At 36.9% G+C, this 24,401-nt stretch overlaps 1 protein-coding gene across 2 annotated transcripts in view; it reads left to right on the forward strand.

The window, feature by feature from the left end:
* Positions 1 to 24,401, forward strand: part of VPS13B (vacuolar protein sorting 13 homolog B) — a 595,475-nt gene that overhangs the window by 354,356 nt on the left and 216,718 nt on the right. For both annotated transcript variants that reach the window (XM_040972638.1, XM_040972637.1), the window contains exon 33: positions 2,681 to 2,824. In XM_040972638.1, coding sequence (XP_040828572.1) covers positions 2,681 to 2,824 — 144 coding nt within the window. The remainder of the gene's footprint in view (positions 1 to 2,680; positions 2,825 to 24,401) is intronic.

Consider the following 24,401-nt stretch of genomic DNA (forward strand, 5'->3'; position numbering starts at 1 on the left):
TGTTTTTAGTAATAACACAATTGATTTAGAATATATGAAAGTCTTCTTTTCATTGTAATGTTAAACTATGAATTCACACAGTGAAATCATATTTTAGAATTTTTCTATTTTGTGTGTGTAATAAAAATGAAATACATGTGCACTGGAATAAGGACAATCTCGTCAATAAGTGGTACTGGCAGAACTGGAATATATATATTCCAGCTGTTGATGGGAATGTAAATTATTGTAGCCATTGAGGAAATCAGTGTGGAAACTTCCCTGAAAACTGCAAGTAGACTAGTTGTATCATCCAGCAATCCCACTGTGGGACATTTACACAAGAGACAGGAGGAGATGTCAAGGAGATACCTGCATTACCACATTTATAGCAGCACGGGTTCACAGTAGCCAAAATGTGGAATCAACCAACGTGCACAGCATCAGATGAATGGATAAGTAAAGTGTAAGGTGCACAAAGGAATGTTACTCAACTGAAGAAAGAATGACCTTCTACCACTTGCTGCAGAATACTTGCAACTAGAGTACATCTTATTGAATGAAATAAGCCAGAAAGCACATATTCTCATTTATACTAAATGAGATATCACGTAGTCTCATTTATATTGAATTTTTAAGAATTACAAAAAAAAGAAATGTTTGTTTATAACTATCATGACAATTACATGTTATCAAATTTATTGTTTGGTTTTTTTTTGGTCATACCAATTGTTTGAAATGTTATATTACTATTAGTGATGTGTGACTTTTTGATGAGTAAATTTGTCATGATTCCATTTGATTATTGTTTGCAGCCCTTGTGGATATTATTACTGAAGTCTAGGGTCTTTTTACCTTTCACTTGTTGGTCTTTTTTTTTTTTAAATGGAGCAATACACCCTTGACTGTAATTAAAATAAATGAAAAGGTAAAAAGGTATCTCAAACACAAGAGGGAAGGAGGGAAGGAAGGTAAGAAAGATGGCAGAAAAGCAAGGGGAGATGAAAGTACAGAGGGGGAAGGAAAGGGTGAAAAGGAAAAGGAATATTGTATTCATAAAATTATGTGTCTGAACTAAATTGGATCTGTTCTTTGTGTTTATATTCCTTTAACTTGGAAAAAATCAGAGAAAAAATACAATCACTTTGAATTGTTAAAACTTTTTTTTTTCTGAAAACACTGCTTACTTGGATTCCCAATGCATGTAAACTTGAAATTCAAAAAGAAAACTACTAACATATGAAGTGATTAACCAAACTACCATCTCCCCTTAGTTAAACATCTTCTGGTTGGAAGGCATTGCTGAGTTTTGTTGTTCGTGGGTGAAACACCAGGAAGCTAAGGATCAGGCAACTCCCAGCTTCGTACTCAGCATTGTCATCTTTATCCATTCACTTAATTTATTCCTCTGTTGCTCTTTTTATACCTTAGTTGCCTCATACACCTAATTGGTTTCCACATTGTGTTAAGGATCAAATTGATCAGAAGAGATGATAATTATTAAGAGGAATGAATATTGAAATTGTATATAGCTTTGTGGTGTTATCTTCTGATTCTATTAGTTGCATTCCTGTTAGTACAAGATTATTCATTCGTTAGTGGTAGCGGAACTAATTTAGTATATATTTTAATACCCTTGATAAATGTTACAGTGACTTTAAAAACCTTTTGAATCACAGTACTTTTTTCTTTATTACTTGAGGAATAAAATGAGAATTCTATCTAGTAAGTGAATACCTGGAGTTTGTAGAAGGAAAACTTACTTAAGCAAACCAGAATTTCAAATATATTCTTTTTATGTCTGTAAGCTCTCTAGTCTGTATTTGGACCAGCTACAGTCCCCTTAAATTCATTTTAGATGGCTCTAATAATGGGAAGATGTGTTGAATGTTACCAGATATTTGAACATTATTCACATACACTTTGACGAGAGACAGGATTTCTGCTCATGAAGTGAAGCTTCTGAATTGTCTTTGTGTGTGTTTTGTTTTCCTTCCCTGTATGCACTGAGCAAAGGCTCAATGATAAATGTCTAAGTGACTCGGTGAAGCAGCAGAGCACCAGTTAATGGTGGACATCTACCTAATGCTGCCAAGATGTTAGTAGTATGAAGAAGAAGTGAAATTAATTCCTCCAGCAATCTTTGGCCTCAGCACTCTGTTTTGTTACAAATCATTTGAAGAATATCCTTTGGTGAATATTTAAACTATAAGATTTGTGATTACGTGTTTATTTCACTGTCTTACTCCTCAAGGGCCAATACGCTTCAGGCCCACCCCGACTCCATATTCCTGGCAGTGTCCCTAAAACTCTGTTGTGGGCCTGGTGCTTCATAGATACTCAGTAAATAGTTATTGATTTAAATTAAGCAAAAAATTCTCCCACAAAATTACATTTTTCTTACATATTGCAACAGTGATAGTACTTTGGGGGATTGGAATAGCCAAATGGATATGAAAAGGTGAATAATTCTTGTTAATTAGTGGCCTTGATTCTAATGCAAGGCCTGGAAACACAGAAAGGCCTTCTTATTATGCATTATATTAGTTCATTAAGTTTTCTCTTTGCAGCTGTGCCATTTTTGACATTCTACAAGTTTATTAAAGTGATAAAAAGTCAAACAATTAAGAATGACAAATTAACAGTCGGAAGCTGTCATGTTTCTTTATCTAGTCTCAACATTTTTTTTTTCTCCCTTCAGGAAATTTTGGTGTGTGGCCATTCCTTGGAAGTGAATATAACCACAAACCTGGATTTCTTCCTGAGTGTGGCTCAGGCTCAACTCTTACATCAGCTAATAGTAGCAAATATGACAGGGCTGGAGCCATCGGACAAGGGCACAGAGGTAACTGGTACCTGATTTTCATTAAGTTTAATGCTTTTGTACCCATTTTACATTCACAGTAAGAAAACTATCATTAGAATAAATGCTTTTTACTAGTTATTCTATGCTTAATGTTGTTAACAGTAAGATCGTAAAACCCTTTGAATTGATGTCCTTTGTTTTGAAATTTTGTTTAGTCTCTTTTCCTCTTAGTTATCATTCAGTTTTGCAAAACTGCTGCGGCCTGATGTCAGTAAAACCTCCTTTGCAAACATTTTATTACTCTGATGTAATTTTCTAAAACACAGTACAAGTAACCTAGTGTTGCTTTTGTTATTTACTCAGATGTATTACAGGAATTGATCTCATTTGAAAGTGAGCTTTGTAAGAATGTCGTGGGAGTATCTTCAATAAATGCTAAAGCATTTGTTTCCCATATTCAAAAATAGACATGATCAGAAAAGTTGAGTGCCTGCCTGGAGTTTTGGTTTTGACCTGGTGGTGACTGAAAGCCTGTGTTGTACCCAGAAAGCCTGTCAGCATGAAACAAAGAAAGCTGCTTTTTTTAGGTGCTCTCCATCAATTTGTTGTTGTTGCCACATTTCTCTCATCGTATCTGTACCTAAACTTGGATGGTAAAACTATTCATGGAGAGTGTAGCTTTTATTTTTGTCTTGAGTTATACTCAGGGCTCTGAGTTAAGTGAGAGCTGCTTGATGCCAGGCAGTGTGGCCAGGCATTGCCATGGAAGTTAATGCATATATATTCCAGCCAGTTGTAATTACCCTGTGAGGCAGATTTGAGCATTGGCACTGTTTTCTAGATGAGGATCTGGTGTTAGGAGAATGCCAGAAATCATTGTTGTCATGTAACAAAAGATGATCCACTTTAGGTATGAATTTGGAATTTTCAAGACAGTTCTCTTTTCTATTATATCTCTCCTTTCATTCTTTTTTATTTAAATATGTATATAGCTATATATAGGCATATGTTTTTTGAAATCAAAACTACAGATTATAATGAGGGAGCATATTTGGCCCTGTTTCCAGCCAGGAAAATGCATCTGTAAAAATAACAAGAGATCTTTATTGAACTGGGACATTATAGTTCCACTGTTGAATTATTAGCATACTTGAGGCTGATCATCTGTGGGTATACATACATATTAGTTATCTAAAATACTATTTGTAGTAAGTTAGGGTATATTTTGAAAAGATTGTTTGGTTCAAAATCAGCACAATAATTTAAGCTTTTAAAAATATTTTTTTTTAATTTAAAAAACAGGAGATTGTACCTGATAGAATTATTGGGAAGATGAGAAAAGGGATATGAATTTGTTAAAAATACGTATGCTGACATTGTGAAAGATTTCTGTTTTATAAACATGTTGGATTACTAATGAGAAACCCATTCATTAGGCACCTTGTGAATTGTAGGCCAGTAATTGTCATGATCGTCTTGAATTCATGATCTACAATACATTAATGCAGTAGTTATAGATGGTTTAGGTGAATGACCTCCCATGTTGAACTGAATTTTTCCAATGTTTTTGTTCTGAAAAATGTGCTTTAGATGGGATGAAGTTTCTGGATCAAGGGGTCTGTATTTCTATTTTTGTTCATTTTCATTGCTCCTTTCAGTACTGGTACCTGCATGGTTTCTCACCTGTGAAAGATTTCATTTCTAGCTTCAAGATTTCATTTCAAACTCTAACTATGAAAGATTTTCATTTTTTATCGATTTATTTAGTTTATTTATTTGAAAAACATAATGACAGAAAAAGGGAGAAACAGAAAAATGTTTTGTTCAGTGTTCTATTCCCCACATGGTTGCAGTGGCCCAGGCCCAGCTAGGAGCCTGGAGTTCCATCTAGGCTCCCCAAATTAATGGCAAGGGCCCACATATTTCAGTCATCATCTACTGCTTTCCTGTGTGCATTAGCAGGTTGGAGGATTGGAAGCAGTGTAGCTGGATGCTTTTTGAAGTATGTTACAATATTTTGGATTATTTGGTGTACATACTGACTGAGTTTATGCCATATGGACTGGTGGTAGAGGTTGTTTTTTGTGATCTATTTACTACTTTAAATTGAAAATAGTCTGCTCCAAAATTATACTTCATTTTAGGAATTGAAAATCTTGGCATTTAGTAGAAAGAAAAAAGAAAGGATTTTATAATACACGTTTGGCCAACCTTGAAGGATTGCCAGGAGTAACTGGAAATAAAAATTTGAGGACAAACGAGGAAACTCTAACTATGTTGTTGTTTTGTACCAGGTGTATTTTGGAGTAGAAGTCTGAGTGAGAAGAGGGATATAGTGGGTGAAAGTAAAGTTTCAAAGTGGAAACTGAGGCTGATATGCAGAAAAATGCTGAAGTAATCATCTATCTTGGTGCCTTCTGTCTTAAGGTAGAAATGAATGGAAAAGGCCAGGTCAGATGTTACGATTCTGTGTTTAGGAAACAAAGGAAAATGTTGATAATGTACATTGGAGGACCTTCTGTTGGTGTCCCTATGATTTTTAGTTTGTTTCCTGTAGAGTCTCCAAGGAAAACTACTCCTAAGCAAGCATTTGAAATAGGCTCCAATAAAGTATGGATTCGAGCAAAGCCTTAAATGAACAAAGCGGCTGTGATGGAAGACCTTGAGTTTCTTAAAATGTAGATCAGGAATAGGCATTAACTGCCATTCCTTTCAAAATGCACTTCTAAGGGCCACTGAAGTCTGTCTCCTGTTGGAGTTCTAGTTATTAGGCCTTGTGAAGGTTATGCATGATATAATTCTGTCCTGATAAACAGTCTATGCCCAGACAAAAATGTATCATATTTGCCCCAAAGGAGATGCAAAATTTGAAAGACAGTTAATACTTTAAAATTTTTAGCCATATTATATTTATCCCATAGATAAATCTCTTAATAAGAAATGCATTTATTTTTTCCTAAGGTTATGTTACAGTGTGTAGCTTAGCCTTGCTCTTCACTGTTCATTGAGAGCTGATATATGCTTGAGGTCCAAAGGTATAGAAAATGCAAAAGCTGTCGTCCCTGCCCTCTAGGATTTTATAATGTGATGAGGAAATAAAGCATGCACAAGTGCAGTGGAAACTTACAACTCAGTGCAGGATATGAAAATTGTTGAGGATTCAGTCTTACATCATGAAGAGATTGGAAATCAAAACGAGAGCAGTCAACTGTTTCTTAACTAATTACACTCCTTGTGTGTCAAGCATAATAGGGATGCTAAAGTGACAGGATTTAACAAAGGAGGTTAAGTTTCTGCTCTCATATTCTGGTGTTTATATATTGAAAGGGGTAGAAAACAAACAATAATTGGCAGTGGATTAAAGTATGTGTAATTCATTGTGCAAAGATTTTGTAAGTTTGCATTCTTACATGACCTAATCTTTCTTATAAACTTACACTCCATTTAGATTGGGGATATTGATAGGAAAGTGAACCAGTCGGAGGACATGATGTCATTTGCTGTTAATGGAAAGTATTTAAGGCATGGACTAATATTGTGAACAAAAGTATGGAGTTGACAAACATTAGTATTTGTTGATAGGGTAGTTTAAAAATTCAACTTGTTAAGAATAAATGAACTGTGTAAGAAAATAATGGGATATACAGTAAGAAGTATGAATTTATGATGGGTAGTTAAGGAAAAATTTAGTATTTGAAGGTGTGAAAATCAGTTAATCCCAAACACAAGTATCAGAGGAATGAAGACAGAAACCATATAATCCTCTCAAACAAATGTAAAAAAGAAAGCATTTGATAAATCCCTTTGTGACAAGAACATCTACTCAACAAACTGGGAATAGAGGTGGACTTCCTCAATTTGATAAACACTAGATGTTTTACTGGTAAAACTAAGACTGTAAGAATAAATGTCCACGTTGATGTGGGCACTTTCATTATTTCTGTGCATCATTGTACTGTAGTTTCTAGCCAAGATTATTAGGGAAGAAAAAGAAATAAAAGATGGCTATATTGGAAAGGACAGGAAAGCTAACTCTGCCTGCAAATGACGAAGCAACATATGTATGAGCTGTGTGGGGAAATAAACTTTAACATATACATATTACTATAAAATCATGTAATCATAAAGGAAATTAATAAAAACAATTTCATTTATAGCAGCATAAAGAGTAAAATATTTTGGAATACATTTAACAAAATAATATAAGACTTTCACCCTGAAACTTATAAAATATCATTGAAAGAAGAAAATATCTAAGTCAGGAGAAAGACATTTGTGGATCAGATGACTTCATGTCAAGTGGATATTGTCAGAGTGGCAGTCCATCACAAATAAAACATTGTTGGGAAAGTATGTTGCTAAAGGTCTTCATACCTCCTGACAATGCAGTTGTAATCTAGACAGTATGACAAGAGCACAGAACAGTGCTGTTCAAAGTCCAGGATGCTGTTCAGGAACTAATCTTCATATTCACAGCTGATTTTTAACAAGGTAACATAAACTGCTCAATAGAGGAGAGCATTTTCTTTTCAACAAATGGTGCCAGGAGAACCAGTTAGTCACATAAATAGAATGAAGGCAGGTGCCTAAATCATACCTTATGTAAGTCAAAATGGATCTAAGACCTGAATTTAAGAGCTAAAATTGTAAAATTCTTCGAAAAAATCATTGATCTACATTTGCATTCTCTTGGATTAGATAACGAGTTCTTAGGTATGACACCAAATTTACATGCATTCCCAAAGCAAATCAATTTTACTTCATGAAAACTTCTTAAACTTTTATATTTCACAGTACATCAATAAGAAAGTTAAAAGGTAACTCATAGAATAACAAAATATTTGAAGATTATTTTTTATTGGAAGGTTAGATATACAGAGAGGAGGAGAGACAGAGAGGACGACCTTCTCTCCGCTGATTCACTCCCTAAGCAGCCACTGTACTGATCTGAAGCCAGGAGTCAGGAGCCTCTTCTGGGTCTGCCACATAGGTGCAGGGTCCCAAGGCTTTGAGCCGTCCTCTACTGCTTTCCCAGGTCACAAGCAGGGAGCTGGATGGGAAGCAGAGTTGCTGGGATTAGAACCGGTGTCCATATGGGACCACAGCACTTGCAAGGCTAGGACTTTAGCTTCTAGGCTAATGTGCTGGGCCCCTATCTAAAGAGTTGTTACAACTCAGTGATAGCAAGACAAGCTGTTCAGTTTAAAACTTGATGCAAAGGGTTTGAATAAATATTTTTTTTAATGATGTACAAATGACCTTAGGTATGCAAATGAAAAGTTGGTTCATTTCCTTGATCATCCAATAAATGCAAGCTAAGAAGAAAAGATAATTCTACTCAACACCCACTAGGATAGCTTTAATCAAGAAGTCGTATAATACGTTTTAGCAAGGATGTGGAGAAATTGAACCCCTTACACTGGACCAGAATGTTCATGTGTGTAGTTACTTTTTATGCTGTCAATTGTGGTACCTTAGCAAAACTCTGAAGTTTGAGTAGGTGTGAGTATAAAAGTTACTCATCTAAAGTATCTTCTCTGAAAAGAATTTTGCTTTATATTCCTAAATGAAAAACCAGACACCATCATATTTGTGCTACCTGAGTAAATGGAGTCTGGAGTTGCTTATACACTCATGGCCCTTTTTGGTTAAGAATAGATATCCCTTTGAAGGGCTTTGTAAGGTTTGGAAGAGGCAAATTATTTTAATTTTTCTTTACTGTCGAAGAATTTTATTTCTTTTTCAAAGACAAAAGAAAGCTTTGCTGGGTACATTATCCTGGGCCGACAATTTTTTTCTTATAGAATCTGGAAAATGTCACTCCATTCTCTTCTTGACTGTAGAGTTTCCTGCGAGAGGTCTCCTGTAAGTTTAATTGGCATTCCTGTATATGTCAATTATTTTTTTCCACGTTCACATTTAAGGATCTTCAGATGTAAGTCTACTAAAACTTTTGTTGACCAAGCTTCATTTTTTAAGTCTTCAGGCTGCCATGACACAGTTCTGATCAGTGAAGTATAGGGACAAGTGTTCTGCAGGTTTCTGGAAAAAGAAATCTTCCTATCTTTTGTTGGACTGTCAGCAATAAAAGTCATTAGCCACTTGTGTCCTTGTAATTAAAATAAAACAAAACAACAAAAATGAGGATAGACGCCACACAGTTAGACAATAGTTAAAATGATCAAGTCACAAGTGACATCAAGGAGCTACCCCACCAGCATTGAGTTGAGAAAAAGAGACATTAAGTGTTAAACCACTTTGATGTGAATAATAGACAGGTCTTCAAAAGTTCATGGAAATGAACATTATGGGAAAACTGCATAAATTAAAAAAATTTGAAGTAGGAGTTAACCAATTTTTAAATTCTGTTTTGCATAAACTTTAAAAAAATGTTTTGCTTTTATTTGTCAAAAGGCAAAAGCAGAAAACCGTCTCTCATCCACTGGTTCATTCTGCAATTGCCTGCAACAGCCTAAGCTACGCCAGGCTGAAGGCAATGGCCAGACACTTCCTTGTGTCTTCCATGTGAGTGTCAGGGATCTTTCTCGTTGTGCCATCACCTGCTGTCTCCCAGGGCATCAACAGGAAGCTATAGTTAGAAATAGAATCTGGACTGAAAGAAGGTGCAAGAACTCTGCTCTGAGATTGATGTCACAAGCAGTGTCACCAAAAATCCTGCACTTCTGCAGACTTGTTGAAGTACTCCTGAATGGCCAAATCCAATCCTCATTGATACAAATTACTTAGGAAAGTAATTCTGAGATGACAGAACTCTTGGAAAGTACTGAGTACACATGGAATTGATGATGAATAAACACTGTATGACTTAACTAATGTATTCCTTTATTGATAGGAATGCTTATTTTGGTTCCTAACAGTAGAAGAGATTAGGTTTGTGGCCTGTGCATAATATCCCATATGGGCACCTGTTTGAGACCTAGTGGCTCCACTTCCCTATCCAGCTTTCTGTTTATGCTTAGGAAAGTAGCATAGGATGGCTCACATCCTTGCATGCCTGCACCCACATGGCAGACCCAGAGGAAACTTCTCGCTCCTGGCTTCAGATCGATTCAGTTGCAGCAATTTCAGCCATTTGGGAAATGAACCAGCAAATGCAAACACTCTCTCTCCCTTTCTCTTTCTGTCTCTCCCTCTGCTTCTCCCTCCCCCTGACTTTCAAGTTAAATAAATATTTTTAAATGAAATAAGAAGATATTAGGTTTATGCAATATAACCCAACAAACAAATTGAAAGAAATTGGTGATTAACTGCTTCATGTTGAAGAATTTTGTACATATTATGAAGCGTTTGGAATACTAGGCTTAGTAGTATTTTATGGGTTTGCAATACAGAGGAGTTGACATTTGTTGGAGTAGATAATGACTTAGGTATACTTCAATGCAGGGATTAATTTTAAGCTAAATAAACCACTCAGGTGTCCTCACGCATTGATTGTTATCATCTGCAGATACAAATTCTTCAAATATAGTTGGTTACCTGTACCACAGTTGCAGTATAAAAAAAAACTCACTGTCAGATTATTCCAGTAAAGAATTGACCTCTCTGAACAATTACATGACTGCATGTTTCCAGAAGCTGCAGTGATTTTGCTTTTTTTAAACAATGAATCCACTTTTAAAATATACAAATAAACTGCATAGAAGATTGAGAGGATTAGAATTGCCCTGGGTTAGGTTTTTCTGCAGTAATTATTGCTAGTCCTGAACAGAAAGTAATTATCATATTAAGCCTCCTTCCAGAGGTAGTGTATGTAAGGAGTAACACATGCTCATTTTCACATCACTGTTTTAGTGTAAATCAAACTTCTGTAGCAAAATATAAACCATGTCTTGGAGGGGACAAAAAAATCGAACCACATCATTGGAGATCTGATGTGGGAGTGCTTTGATCCTATACTACATATCCTAAAGGAGAATCAAGACAACTTATAATACTAATTGAGCATCCTTTCCTATGCCTTCTGTCCTTCCTCCACCTCCTCCACTTAACCACTTGATTTTGGGCACTTCCTTTATGCTCTCTTCAAGCCCCAATACTGACTCATTTGGTAACTTGTCCCCTGTATGTTTGGTGCCTGTTCTTACATACTGTTTCATAGTTAAGAATTATGTTTTTAAGGAAAATCTCATTTGCAAAACAATTTACTTTAGCCATCATAAAGTATATCATGTTGGGCCAAAAATGTGTTTAATAGATATGTCTGCCCAAATTTCTCTTTCCCCATACCCAGATGCTTTGCTATAATTTATTATATTTGGTTTCTTTGCAACTATATAAAGAATAAATAACATTAAATACTGTAACTGAAAAGCAAGAGAAGGTTACATTTAGAAAACATGTTACAGTCAAGCTGGTCACAAGGAAATAAAAGCCTCTTGCTGCTACGGCGTCTCTTCAGTGAGCCCCTTTCCTCTCAGGCCCCTGCCCGACCTCGCCCCTGTGTAGTCAGTCCCCTCCTGCCTGGTCCTCTGTGGTTGGGGTTTCTTCCAGTCCATGCTTAATTACATGTTTTCTCTGATACTAGATTAGCTCTTTTCAATAACTGCACCTTTAGCATCTGGTTTTCTTTAATTTCCAGTTCTGTCTTTTTATGTTCTTTTGACCTACAAAAGTGCTGGTATATAAGGAGGAAAGTGCTAGGAAAATATGTTGTAATTGGCTCAATATTGTCCTTTGTGATGAGTCGCATGTTCAAGATGTCTGAGGACTCAGTTTGTGACTGTTTGATTACAATTGTGAGAAACAATTAATTTGGAAGAAACATTAACATCAGAATCATGAGAATGTACCTAGTTCTTAGTGAAAACTTCATTCGTTTTTAGATTGCTTATTTTAAGAAGGTTGGTTCTTTATCAGAGGTTTTCCTCAGAAAATGACTAAAAATCCTATCAGAGCGTTACTGTATGTGAAGTACACACCAGAGCCTAAACCTTGAGCGCTTCCTGCTACATTGTCTAGGATTCTGGCTCATTGGCACACAAAGTGGCCCTGGGTTGACCTGTAATAACTTTAAAGGCGTGAAGAACACTGTGAAGGAAATACAGGATGATGGTGGTGACTCAGCTATGTATATCTATCCAAAGCACATCAAACCATGCATTTTTAAATGATGAAAATTTCAAGAAAGCTAGCTGTTTAAAAACTTTTGAGGTGCTCAGTAGTGAAGCTGTGGAAGGCACAACATTGCACTGACAGCACTGATTTCCACTGGCACCAGTGTGTCACACGGTGGTGGCTACCCCGGTTGTGATGCCCGCTGGCATTGCAGAGTCACTCCACATGTGTAAGAGATTGCTTTAAGTGTTGTACACAGGTTAACTCCTTTGATCCTCACAGTCCTTTCTGAATCTGGCACTGTTTTTTTAGATTTCACAGATAAGGAAACTAAATCTGAAGAAAGCCCCATGCTCTGTCCCGCTTATAGTGAGGACTTATCAGCAAGAACTGAGTTGAAACACAGGCTGCAACAGACATGTGGAGGAAAAAAGTAATAGTGCAAGTTCCTACAATAAACATAAAAGTTGATGATAGAATCCAATATACTACTTTCATGCCATAGTGCAAGAGACCTCATCATAGATATAAATCAAGTGTGAGTTTGGAGAATTGGAAGTTCTGAGTTTACCTATTTGATTTTTTTTTACTCTGATGTGATATCATCTATTAAGGAATGGTAGGTAGGACTTTCAGACTTGAGATGGGGCAGAAATTTGCTTAGACTATTGGAATTTCAACTTTTTACCTGCAAATCAGATCATAATCTCCAAAAATGCATTCAAATAACAGCAAAATGTAAATATTACTAAAAATTAAAGCAGAAGAATAAAAACAACTCCACGTCACAAAGCCTGCATTTCAGATTTAGCTATGAACTTCTGGAAGCCCCACAAGAGAGGGAGATGCCAGTGCTATAAATTGCTTCATGGTCTGGAGCTCAATCCAGGTCTCCCATGTGGGTGGCAAGAACCAATCACTTAAGCCAACGTATTTTGCCTCCCAACAGGCACAAATTAATAGGAGGCTGGAATCTGTAGTACAGCCAGGGCTTGATCCAGACATACAAACATTGCAGCTGGCATCTTAACCACCAGGCCAAACACCCATCCCCAATCCACCCAGATGTACTAAGATCATTTCTATTTGAAGACAATCTGGGTTGTCCTATCAACTAAATTTGTGTCTACTTGAATCACTTCTGCAGTCTTTCTGGTCATGTAAAATAGCATGTTCTTAAGTTCTGGAGATCAGCATGTGAACATCTTCAGGGGACCATTGTTTTGCCTCTGATATTACCTGGGAGTATGGTCTCTTCCTCCTTCTTCTTGCTACTAATGGCCATGTTACAGTCTTTCTGATGTTAAGAGCCAGCAGTGAGCTACAAAATTCAGTGGTAGAAATTGAGAGACAAGTCATTGGAATGACAACCAGGAGCACTGAGCAGTCCGCAGAAACAAAACAGTGAACTTCCTTCGGGACTAGGGAGAGGAGCTTTCTCTGGTTCTTGCCTGGTTCTGACTTTGGGTCCTCACTCTCTGTCATAATGACCATCAGAATTGCTCCAGAAACCCCTCAAAACAAACTAACAAATAAACAAATAAACAAACAAAAAAACCTAGAAGGAGAACAGCAAGGAAAGCTTAGAAACAGGGAATAGGCAGTGGGGATGCACTTATAACTCACTGGGTGGGACACGAAGATTAGTTACTCCTCACTAGGGTATTGAAGATTTCTCTGCATACCCTTGCTAAAACCGTTCACCTAAACTGTTGACATATGTCTTGTTACAGTTATAGAGTTAGACTACCCGAAAAACAGCCAGGTTCTGCAAAATCATGCTTCAACTCTATGAACTGCTAAATACTAAAATTGAAGTAGACCTGAGACAGCTGAATAGTAACCTATAGCCATTTTAAGGTGCATAGAACCCAGCTGTATATAAACTAATAATTGTAATGTCAATGTAGAAGTCATAGGATGTGGTTCAGAACTTGCACTCTTTTTTTGTTTGTTTTTTCTCTCTCTCTTTGAACATGCTGGTTACACAATACCATGTCAACTAATTCCATTATGTTATAAATTGTTACTGATGTAATGTTGGGGCTTTTAATTGATTGGGATGATACTCTTTCGGCTGTACCTTCAGACCAGAGACTGTCTCCCCATGAAACTGTTGAACTTATCTGCACAATAAGATGCTGGACTCTATGCTTTGTAGATGCTTGCAGGGAAAAAAATCTCAACTGAATTTGACCTGTGGTAATGCAACAAGATGAAAGAATCCACCATGGGTGGGGGGAGTGGGTTTTGGGGGGGTGGGAATCCCAGTGCCTGTAAAACTGTGTCGCATGATGCAATGTAATCAATTAAAAAAAAAAAAAAAGAAATTGAGAGACAAGCAGAAGAACCCTTAAGTATGTCTGTTAGCAAAAACCATGATTCATTTGTGAAATATCGAATCATGAATTTCTAAATAACCATGGCTTTTCAGCCACTCTTTCAAATACAAATGGTTTCCATAAAAAAATAAACTATTATAGCTGGCAGTGCAGCTGCACATCTGCTTTTCCTCACGACAACTATCATTGTTTGGTGTGCAGAAAATGTGCTTTATGTGTCCTTCCCATTGCATTACACTGAATATTTAGAAGGTCATTATAGAAGAATCGGAGCTTCAAAAAAATGAATAAGTATTATTCTCTAAAAACAACTTTAACTTGATTTATTATTATTTTTTGACTGCAAGTGTGTGGTTGGGAGAGATACAGTCAGAAATAACTGCTTTAGATACTACTGCCTAGATTTCATTAAGCGTTGTTAACACACCATCAGTGTGTCAGTGTGGTGAAAAGACAAATAATGATGCTATTATGAAATTAATTTTTACCTTAGTGAGTCCTGATCATTTGTCTGGAAGCCTCAAGGCTTCTTTGGAGCATTCTTTGAGAAATGCTGAAGACGTTAAACTTGCTGTCCCCGTTTCTCTTTTTCTAAACAATGTTGTTTCTCAGAAATGTTAAGATTAATGAAAAGTCATTTGTCACTTGGGTAGTAACAAACATATTTTTTACTCTTTTGGAGAGGGATACTGTTTTGATCTTATTTCTATATTTGAACTATTCAGCAGTTTCATCACATAAAGAAATTTAATACATAAATAATCTCCACCCTCCTTTTGCAATGAGGCAGCATTTGAAATTAATTTTTATTTGTCTGATATTGAATAATAAATTTGCTAAACTTGGTAAGCAGGAAATGAGGCCTTTAATGGACTTTAGTTTTAAAAGAAGTATCATGATGCTTCAGAGGAAAGTGTAGGCTTAATTTGTCTGTCACATTGAGTTATCTTCAAATGATCTTCTTGGCTTCAAAGATGATTATAGAAAAACTGTTACGTTTGAGAAATTGGATTTGAATTATGCTGACATTCCAACATTCTCAAGTTTAATTCCCCTAAGCAATTTTCTATGGGAAATGAATTTATTTGAACAGCTTAAAGAAATATTTTAAGAATGAGATGTGCCTTTAGTTATAAAACCTCTTATTGGTACAAATATATACAAGACTTTTGGGATAAATTGAATGAATTAGTTATACAAGTCTGAAAGTAAACTATTTTCTCAAAAATCACGTGTTGTCAATGATGGTGAAGATGATGACAAGAACACTAAGGAGAATGGTGAATGATGTTCACTGACCACTTACCATGTGTCCACTGTTCTCTGTGCTTTTATATGCATTATTGAATTCTCAGATAACTGATCTTGAGACTGGCATTGTGGCATAGCAAGTGTAGCCACCACTTGTGGCACTGGAATCCCATAGCAGTATTGGTTGGAGTCCTGACTCCCTGCTAATGCCTCTGGGAGAAGCAGTGAAGGGTGACCCACGTACTTGGTCCCCTGCCTGCCCCTGTCTCGTGTAGGAGGCCTGGCCAAAGCTCCTGACTCTGTCCTGGCTCACCCTGAGCCGCTGTGGCTATGGAGCAAGTAGATGGATGATTTCTCCTTCTCTGTTCCTCTGCCTTTCAAATAAATACATTTTCAAAAACATTAATAAGGTAGTAATGTTATTTAAAAATCGTTTCTTAAAAAGACCTTGACATTTTCTGTGTGATAATCACATTTTATGCCCTGAGAGTAATTTCACTGCCTTACAACAGCATTTTCCACCTCAAAGTGGTTCTCTAGTTATCTAGTTCTGGATATTTTGTCTTTACTTTCTTCATCAGTTTCTTCAACTTTAATTTGTGTTTTGTGAACAATAAAATAGATGGAAAAGTCTCTTTGCCATTCTGTTAACTTTAAAACATTTTCTTCAGTCCAGAAATAATATTCTCTAAGACTGAATCTGGTTGACATTTTCCATTAAAAAAAAATACAGAGGATAAAAAGCAATGTCTAAAATTTCACAGTGCTTGTCTAAAGAGTCGAAATGATAGAGACGATGATAGTGGTGGCAATTGCTTGCATACTTACTGTCTTAATTTGGTAATGACTATTTGACACATTTTTTTCTATAGTGCCCTAAAATATAGATACCATTGTTATTCTTGTTTTTCAGTCAAGAAAACTGGGATACAGAGATCTCGGCTGTTTCCCTGTGATTGCATAATCAGGAAACAATGCAGCCATAATTTCAACCCAGAATAGGAATTTGACACAAACTAACAATCTGCATTTCTGATACTAGCTTCAGCACTTACCAGTCGTGTCTTTGTGTAATATTTTCTTCTTAAGATTCATTATGTTTATTTGAAAGAGAGAAATATACAGAAAAAGAGTGAAAAAGCGTGGCTCTTTGTAGGGATACATAAGAAAGTGAACCGTTCAGCACAATTCATGGCGTGCAGAAATGCTCAGCTATGGCAATCACAGTAATGAAGCTGAGGCTCTGAGTGCCACATTTCTAGCCAAATGCCTCCCGTGCAGCATGACTGAATGTCCTTCTGGCTCTACCTCTCACCTCATTTTAAGCCAGTCCAATTATGTGCAACATTCAGGAAAATCATCCTAAACTTAATTTAGGGTGATACCAGTCTCTTATTAAAGCAAAAACAAAACCTTTCAACACTTTGGCTTTGTCCTCGTAAACTTCTAAGAATTCAGCCAGGATGCAGGGCTCCATGTTCTTTCTTGTTCTTGTTCCCCCACAGTTCTTAGTTGATGTGAGGGTGAAGTTGTGTGGAGATGTTTTAGATTGTCATTATTACTGAAGATTTACAAGCAGAATTCAGGGACCAGGGAAAGTCCAAGTCCTTACATGAGTGTGATAATCTGTCACCAATTGCGTTACCTAAATATGGGTGGTCATCTTGTTCTGTCTTGAGCTCCCTGAATTTCCCCCACAATTTCCCTTTACTTTTGCTATTTATTTGAGTATTTCTGCCCCTCATTCTAAATCATCTTGGCATCTTGCTGGTCTTCAAAGCCAGGCATAAATGGTCATTTACATTCTCAGATTCCTTTGATTTCTTCCTGAACTATTGTTATGTCTTCTTTTTTTTAACCCTCTGTAATAGCTGCCTATAAATTATTTTTCATGAAGAAGATTATTTTACTGTCCTTCAGCCTTTTTTAAAGACAAGTTAAAAATCTGAACAAGCTTTTAGTGTTTTAAAATGTGCATAGTCTTATACCTCATGGATATTCTCAGAAGATGGGGGCAATATCTTAAATTAATCAAGCATCAGCACTCTAAATTAGCTTTCTTGATGTTGCTTGTACTTCACATGGTGCCAGTCGTATCATCAGTGACAAATTCATGTTACCTAAGTTATACTTCAAGTAGCATATTCTTTTATGTGTATTTTTTCATACAAAGGCCTTTTAAATAGTCTGGAGCACCATGGAAGAGTTCAGTGTTTTCATATTGCTTGGCAATAAAATATCATAGATGCCAAAGCACCTGGGGACCTGGATGATAGGTCATATAAACAGTAAGAGTAGGGAGATAAAATTTGTTTAAATATGTAGGCACAAAAATATATACTTTGAACAAATCATTTTTATCTGAGAGAAAATATAGAAAATAATGGCTTTGTCATTTGCATAAGTATATGGAAACCTCCCAATTATTAATTTCCAGTTTTCAACTAAGTACCCCCCAAAATTTAAATAGCAAATACAAGTCAGAGCATCACTGCAGTCTGAACAGGCTAAAGTAATTTCACCACAGAAAAGTAAGTTCTTTAGAAGTCTTTTTAATTGTTATTTTGCAGAAGTGTTTCGATATGAGAAGTCTCATGGCATGCAGTGCTTGTAACCTGAGTGTTATATGGGAATTTGCTTCATATTAACGGAATAATCTATAAACAAGAGTACATGCTTTTAAATTTTTTTATACTAAAAATTCACTTGCCATAATCGTCAGGAAGTTTTTATATCTATTGAAATGTTTCTTGTTTCAATGTAAAACTCATTATCAGTAATTTTCTATGAAGTAATGCAGTATTGTTCAAAAGCATAGGATGGTTAGAAAAGCAAGGCCCTGCTGCTTTCATTTTTTTTTTTCTTCTTTTAAATTGGAAAGTCAAATATACAGAGAGGAGGAGAGACAGAGAAGATGATCTCCCATCCATTGATTCACTCCCAAAGTGGCTGCAATGGCTGGAGCCGAGCCATCCTCAATTGCTTTCCCAGGCCACAATCAGGAAGCTGTATTGGAAATGGGGCTGCTGGGATTAAAACCGGCAGCCATATGGAATCCTGGCCTGTGCAAAGGCTAGGACTTTAGCCGCTAGGCTACCACACCAGGCCCAAACCTACTGCTTTGAAAGGAAGGCAGGTGGCATGATTTCTCTGAACCCATCTCTTAATCTATGAATCTGGGATAGTGCTATCTTGTAATAAGGCCTGAATTAAATTATATTGACTTCCTCTAAAGCATTAGTAGTTATCAGTGCTAGAATTCTTACAAAGAAAAGTGTATGCTTGGATATAGGATGGCAGTTTCTAATGGATCATTTCCTAATTTGTGTTTTTGGTTAATGAAAGCTAAATGGGAACTTGAACACTGATGTGGTCATAAATCTATACGTAAGTAACAGACATTCCTCTGCAATTTGCTTTACCACTAACAGTGGGATCTTGGGGGAGCCAGTTTACCTCTCTGACTCTCTGTCCTACTGTAAGAAGTAGACTAGGACAGTGGGGAGCTGCAATATGTGTACTGTACGGCCCTTCCAGTTATAGAATCCAGTGATTAGTTTTGGAATTTCGATAGCCTAATGATTCATTCAGAAGATCTACTTTGTTTCATTGTTTATTATTTGATATATATTTATTGTGTGTGTAGCAGGGTGCTTTTAAAAACCTGGGTGACTGTGATAATCAGGAGTGCTCACTAAAGCCAGTTTAAAATCTCCAGGAGAGACTGTAATTCAATGGCTGGAAAAAGCCTCAGGAATCAGGGGTTGGGTAAACACCCCAGGTGATTATTAGTATCACTGACAAAATGAAAACTGCTGTGTTCTTTGACTGTGCTTGCTCTGATAGTTATTTCAGGCTTCTCTTTCCATGGGTGGAGAGGGAAAGTCCATGCTGATATGTTGAAATTCAATCTGTACACTGTTCATTCCACAGCTAATTTCTGTTCATGTCCAGTGCCAGATAATTTTTAAAAGTTACAAGGTAGTTGGTGAATTTTTTAAAAACAGCATATGAAAGGGAATGTCATTAAAAGTTATATCTATGAATTATATTGACTCCGTTAAAAATGACTTTAAAAGAAGAAAAGTCATAGGATATAGTGAGTAGAAGTCTGCAGAAAGGGCTGAGTCGCAGAAAGGAAGCGATCAGAAGCCAGGCGAGACTTGTACAAGGAAGTGACATCGAAACTTCACAGAAAATACAAGGAGAGGAAGGTGAGAGAGAGCCAGGCGTAGCTGTACAGCTTTGAGCATCACTGGGATTGTGAGACCGGGGCAGGTAGGAGAGGAAGGGTGCCTGCCAGGGGAAGTTAGCTTTCAGAGTGGGAAGAGATGTGAGTGCAATGCAGAGGACAAGAAGATGGAAGGGTTGGAGAAGTACATCACAAGGTCTGGCTTCTAAAATTCATTCTGCCCAGTGCTAAAAGGTACAGGTGAGGTGCAGGAAGGCCCAGCTGGAAGGCAGCTCCTGTCTGTACTGGATTTCATTATAGGTTACCATGAATGGTCCAACCACTGGAATCTGTCTAGCCACAAATTCCAGTTCTTCCACTTAGTGCAGTTTTCTAAGTGTTCTCATCTGTATATTTATGTCCCTTAGATTTCTCAGCTATAAATCAAGACATAATTCTACTTGTCTCCTAGAGGAGTTGGAAGTATAGAATGCAGTGATACTTAAATGTTTAAAGCACTTGAAAGGATGTCTTTAGTATGGAACTTGGTCAATGTTAGCTGCTCCTGGTATTGTTGTTGCTACTACTTAATCAAAAATTCAGTGATTTAAGTTAGAGGCAATTTTTAAAAAGCAGAAATGAAAGTACGGTGAAACAGGCAGGTGTCTGGACTTACAGTTAAGACACCGCTTTGGAGGGCTGTCCCTTAGCTTCTTGCTGCTGTGTGCTTGGGGAGGCGGCTGAGTCCCTTCACCTACCTTGGAGACATGGACTGAGTTCTTGGCTGTCAGTTTCAGCCTTCGTTGTGGACATTTGAGAAGTGGAACAGAAAAGGGGAGGTCCTAGGGTGTTTTTTCTTTCTACCACCTCTGCTTCTCGAAGCTATACATGCAATTGAATAAACAGGCATTTAAGAACCTGGTAATATTTTGAATATGTGAGGATTGATAGAGATGAATCAGAAAGATCGTGAGGTTTTTCTTTTTTTATTTCAATTAACTAGATACCATTGTGCTTATCTCCAGTTAATTGCTCATAAATAATATTTAAGAAACAGTGTTCAAACTCAAGAATCCAGTGGAGTGTATAGTTATAGCTACTCCATTGATCTCAGTCTTCCAGAGAAAGCTTCCCTAATTTAACCTTTAAAACTATTCTGAAAGTAAAGAAAATTATTCTGTTCTTTGAATCTTAGAATTGGAATAACAGTTAGATATATTTAAATTGATCCTCGTTTTGCAGATGAAGAAATTGATAGATAAGAACTTACTCTTATTTCACAGCTACTGTGTAAAGAATGCAGAAGTAGACTTTCATGTCTTCTGAGTCCTAATTGACAAACCAGAAATTCCATGGAAATAAATAACAGAAACACAATATAATGAAGAGCAAATACTGTTCTTTCTGTGGCTCACGCATCATAAATATCCACTAAGATACCAGTGGATAAGAAGGTGAAAGATACACAAAAACAAGAGGAAATAAAAGTAGGAAGTAAGTACAGAAACAATGAAATTGAAATTAAAGCAAAAATGATGGTGGTGAGCTGTGTGGCACAACAGGGTAAACCACCATTTAGGATCCTCACATACTGTACTTAAGATCCACTTCAGATCCAATTTCCTACTCCCACATCAGAGTGAGAGTTCAAGTCCTGGCTACTCCACCTTACCCCAGTTCCCTGCTGTTGCACCCTGGGAGGAGCGGATGTTGCTTTTCAAATTAATTGATCCCTTTTTTTTTTTTTTGGAAAAAGAAAGGCTCAAATACTTTAATACTCTAGCACTTTGAAATCACTCTGATTGACTCTTTGGATAATGGTCTTAAGGTCCACTTTTAATTGCTGTTTCAGCTTACCATGCTACATCCTATTACTTTTCTGACGTTTCATCTTACTAATTGTCTTGTTGCAGAATTCATTATAATAAAATCTGACCTTTATATAAGTCCTTTTATAACCAATGTTTAGACAACTCCAGAAAGAGTATGAGACAAAAAGACTGGAAACCCATAGAAAGCTTCTTAGAAATGTGTCACTATTTTGTTAAAGAATCTGCTACCTCACTATTTGGCCACCAGTTTGGAACTTGGCTGCTCCATTTCTGATCCAGCTCCCTGATAATGTACCTAGGAAAGCAGTGCAAAATGGCCTAAGTTCTTGGTCCCCTGCACTCATGCAGAATACCCGAAGGAAGCTCCAGGCTCCTGGATTCGGCCTGATACAGTATCAGCCATTGCAACCATGTGTGGAGTAAACAGTTGATGATGGGTCTCTCCTCCTTCTCTCTATAACTCTGCCTTTCAGATAAATAAAATCTTTAAAATAAAAAAGGAAGAAGAAATAAAGAAAAGAAAGTCTAGACTCTCATGCTTACATAGGATATCCAGAAGAAGCTCCTGGCTCCTGGCTTCAATTGACTCAGCTTCCGCCATTGCAGCCATTTGGGGAGTGAACCAGAAAATGCAAGATCTTTCTCTGTCCTTTTCTCTCTGCCTTTTCAATAAAATCAAATCTTTTTTAAGGCAATGAGTGAGTTTAACCAAAAATACAAAAATCGGGCATAATTTTTTTGTATATTAATAGTTATTATTAGTAGAATTCTATAATCCGTGAAACTTCACACTTCATTTAATGTAATCTCACAGCATTTCTGTGAAGTTGGTAATTTTCTCTGTTGTGTTGTCATCAATGAGAGCCAAAGTGATGAGTCACACCACACGCAAATGGAAGTCAATGTTTGACCACCAGGTATTCTGACTCAGTGAGGCTAACATGCTCAAAGTAGAACTTCCAAAGTTTCCCTTCCTGCAGATCCCCTCCACCACTAGTCCTTTTCAAATTAGTCATTGACAGCTCCCTTTTTCCAGTTGCTGGAGCCAAAATGTGTGATGTCAGACTTGCCCCCTCTTTTTTTTTTTAGGTCTTTTTTTTTTCTCTTCCTTGCCTTAGCTCCCTACCCCCCTTTTTTCTTATGCATTATATCTAATCTGTCAGAAAATCCTGTTGGCTCTACCTTCAAAATATATCCAGAGTTTGACTTTTTCTGATGTCCTCACTGTCTTGTCCAAGGCCCCTCCATTAGTAACATGCTCTCCTAGTCTTCTCCTTGTTGCTATCTGTTCTTCACAACTTTCAGTCTCAACACTGCACCTGCAGTGATCCTGCTGTGACGTAAGGCAGATGATTCTGCTCTCCTCTCCAAAGTTTGCTTTCTGCTAGACAATGGTTGATCTTTACAGTAATGAGTTCCAGGCCTCTGAGATCTAGCCCCTCCACCATGCTCCAGGGTCCGCTTCTCCTGTCCTCCCTCTTACGTTCTCTGCTGCAGCCACATTGAGCTCCCTGCTGCTTCTGCTGCACTTCTTACCTGACTTCTGTCCCTTTACAAGGGCTCTTTCCCAGCATCTCCTCAAGCCTTTATGAATACACTATCTTCTTCAGGAGGTTTATCATAACCACCCTGTTGAAAATTGCAGGTATCTCCCAGAACTGCTGAACTCTGTTGCTTTTCTTCTGTTTTCTTACGTGCCCCTTAAGAACTTGACATTAACTTAATTATGCTTCTGCCCACTTTACTGGATATAGTAGGAACTCTGTACAATTCTTTGATTACATAACACATATATATTTCATGAATGCTTCTAAGCCAAGAATTTTTAGTTTTACTGCGGACATAATGCTGTGCTGTTTCCAATAGCAGTTGATCGATATAATGCTGTATGTGATAAAACTGCAGATAGAAATGATAGTGGTTACAGTAATGCTTTGGTATAAATGTGCAGAAGAGTAAAAAATGAAAGTTCTACTAGATTTTTAGGTTAACTTGCCAACATTATTGGTTGATATTCTGTAAGTTTTTTGAAAGTCAGGTATTCTCCACATGCAAAGATAATACTACTGACCTGTTAACAGTGGGACAAATAGTTTTCCTATACATTAATAATGTGAATAAAAGCAACATTTTATGTGTGTGAGCCAGTTAGGTGTACAGGATGTAACTATAGAATGAATTTTTGTTCTCTGTGTAAATCTAATTTAACTGACCTAGTATCACACGAACCAGCTTGCCTGGACAGTGCAGCAACTGGAAAAGGGTCACTAATGGGTTATTTCTGTCACTTGAAGGCCAAAATATTGTTGCTTTTTCTATACTCTGGCCAGCTTAGCTCCTTTGAATTAAAGTGTCATTTCCCTCTTAGTATAATGAGAACATTTTCCCCTGTAAAGTAGCCTGTTCCTTAGAATGGAAACACCAATTGGCCTTTGTAATTTAGGTAGTTTTTAGCACTGGATTGTTTAGTTTGTAAAAATATTTGATTTAAACGGAGCTTATGACCTGATGATGTTTAGAAGAGTGCCAAAGTGTAACTCATAGAATATGCCAGTAAAAGCCATAGTTGGAAGGGGTGAATAATGATTGCATCATTTCCCTGGTAGGTGTAAGCAGGCCTGATAATCCATCACTGCCATTTGTAAAATGTGTTCCTCAGGCATAAAATGAACAAGGCATTCTGTGAACTGTATTAATGTCAAATTATCTTACAATGCCTCAAGCCACTGTCCCTGTCTCTGTTGAGAAAACTTTTTTCATCATTATTTTATTCCTAAAAACAACTATAATATTTCCCCTCCACTTTTGATGACCATTTTTTGTTCTTGAACACACCAGAATTTTCCCTAGGATTTAATTTCAATATGAAGCAAATTTTCGTTGAAAAACAAGCTCTTCAAGTATTTTAGAACTTTGACTACTAAAATAGTTTCGCTTAAGCAAGA

The sequence above is a fragment of the Ochotona curzoniae genome, unplaced genomic scaffold, assembly GCF_017591425.1.
Source record: "Ochotona curzoniae isolate NIBS_2020 unplaced genomic scaffold, NIBS_Ocur_1.0 contig_2318, whole genome shotgun sequence".
Taxonomy (NCBI): Eukaryota; Metazoa; Chordata; class Mammalia; order Lagomorpha; family Ochotonidae; genus Ochotona; species Ochotona curzoniae.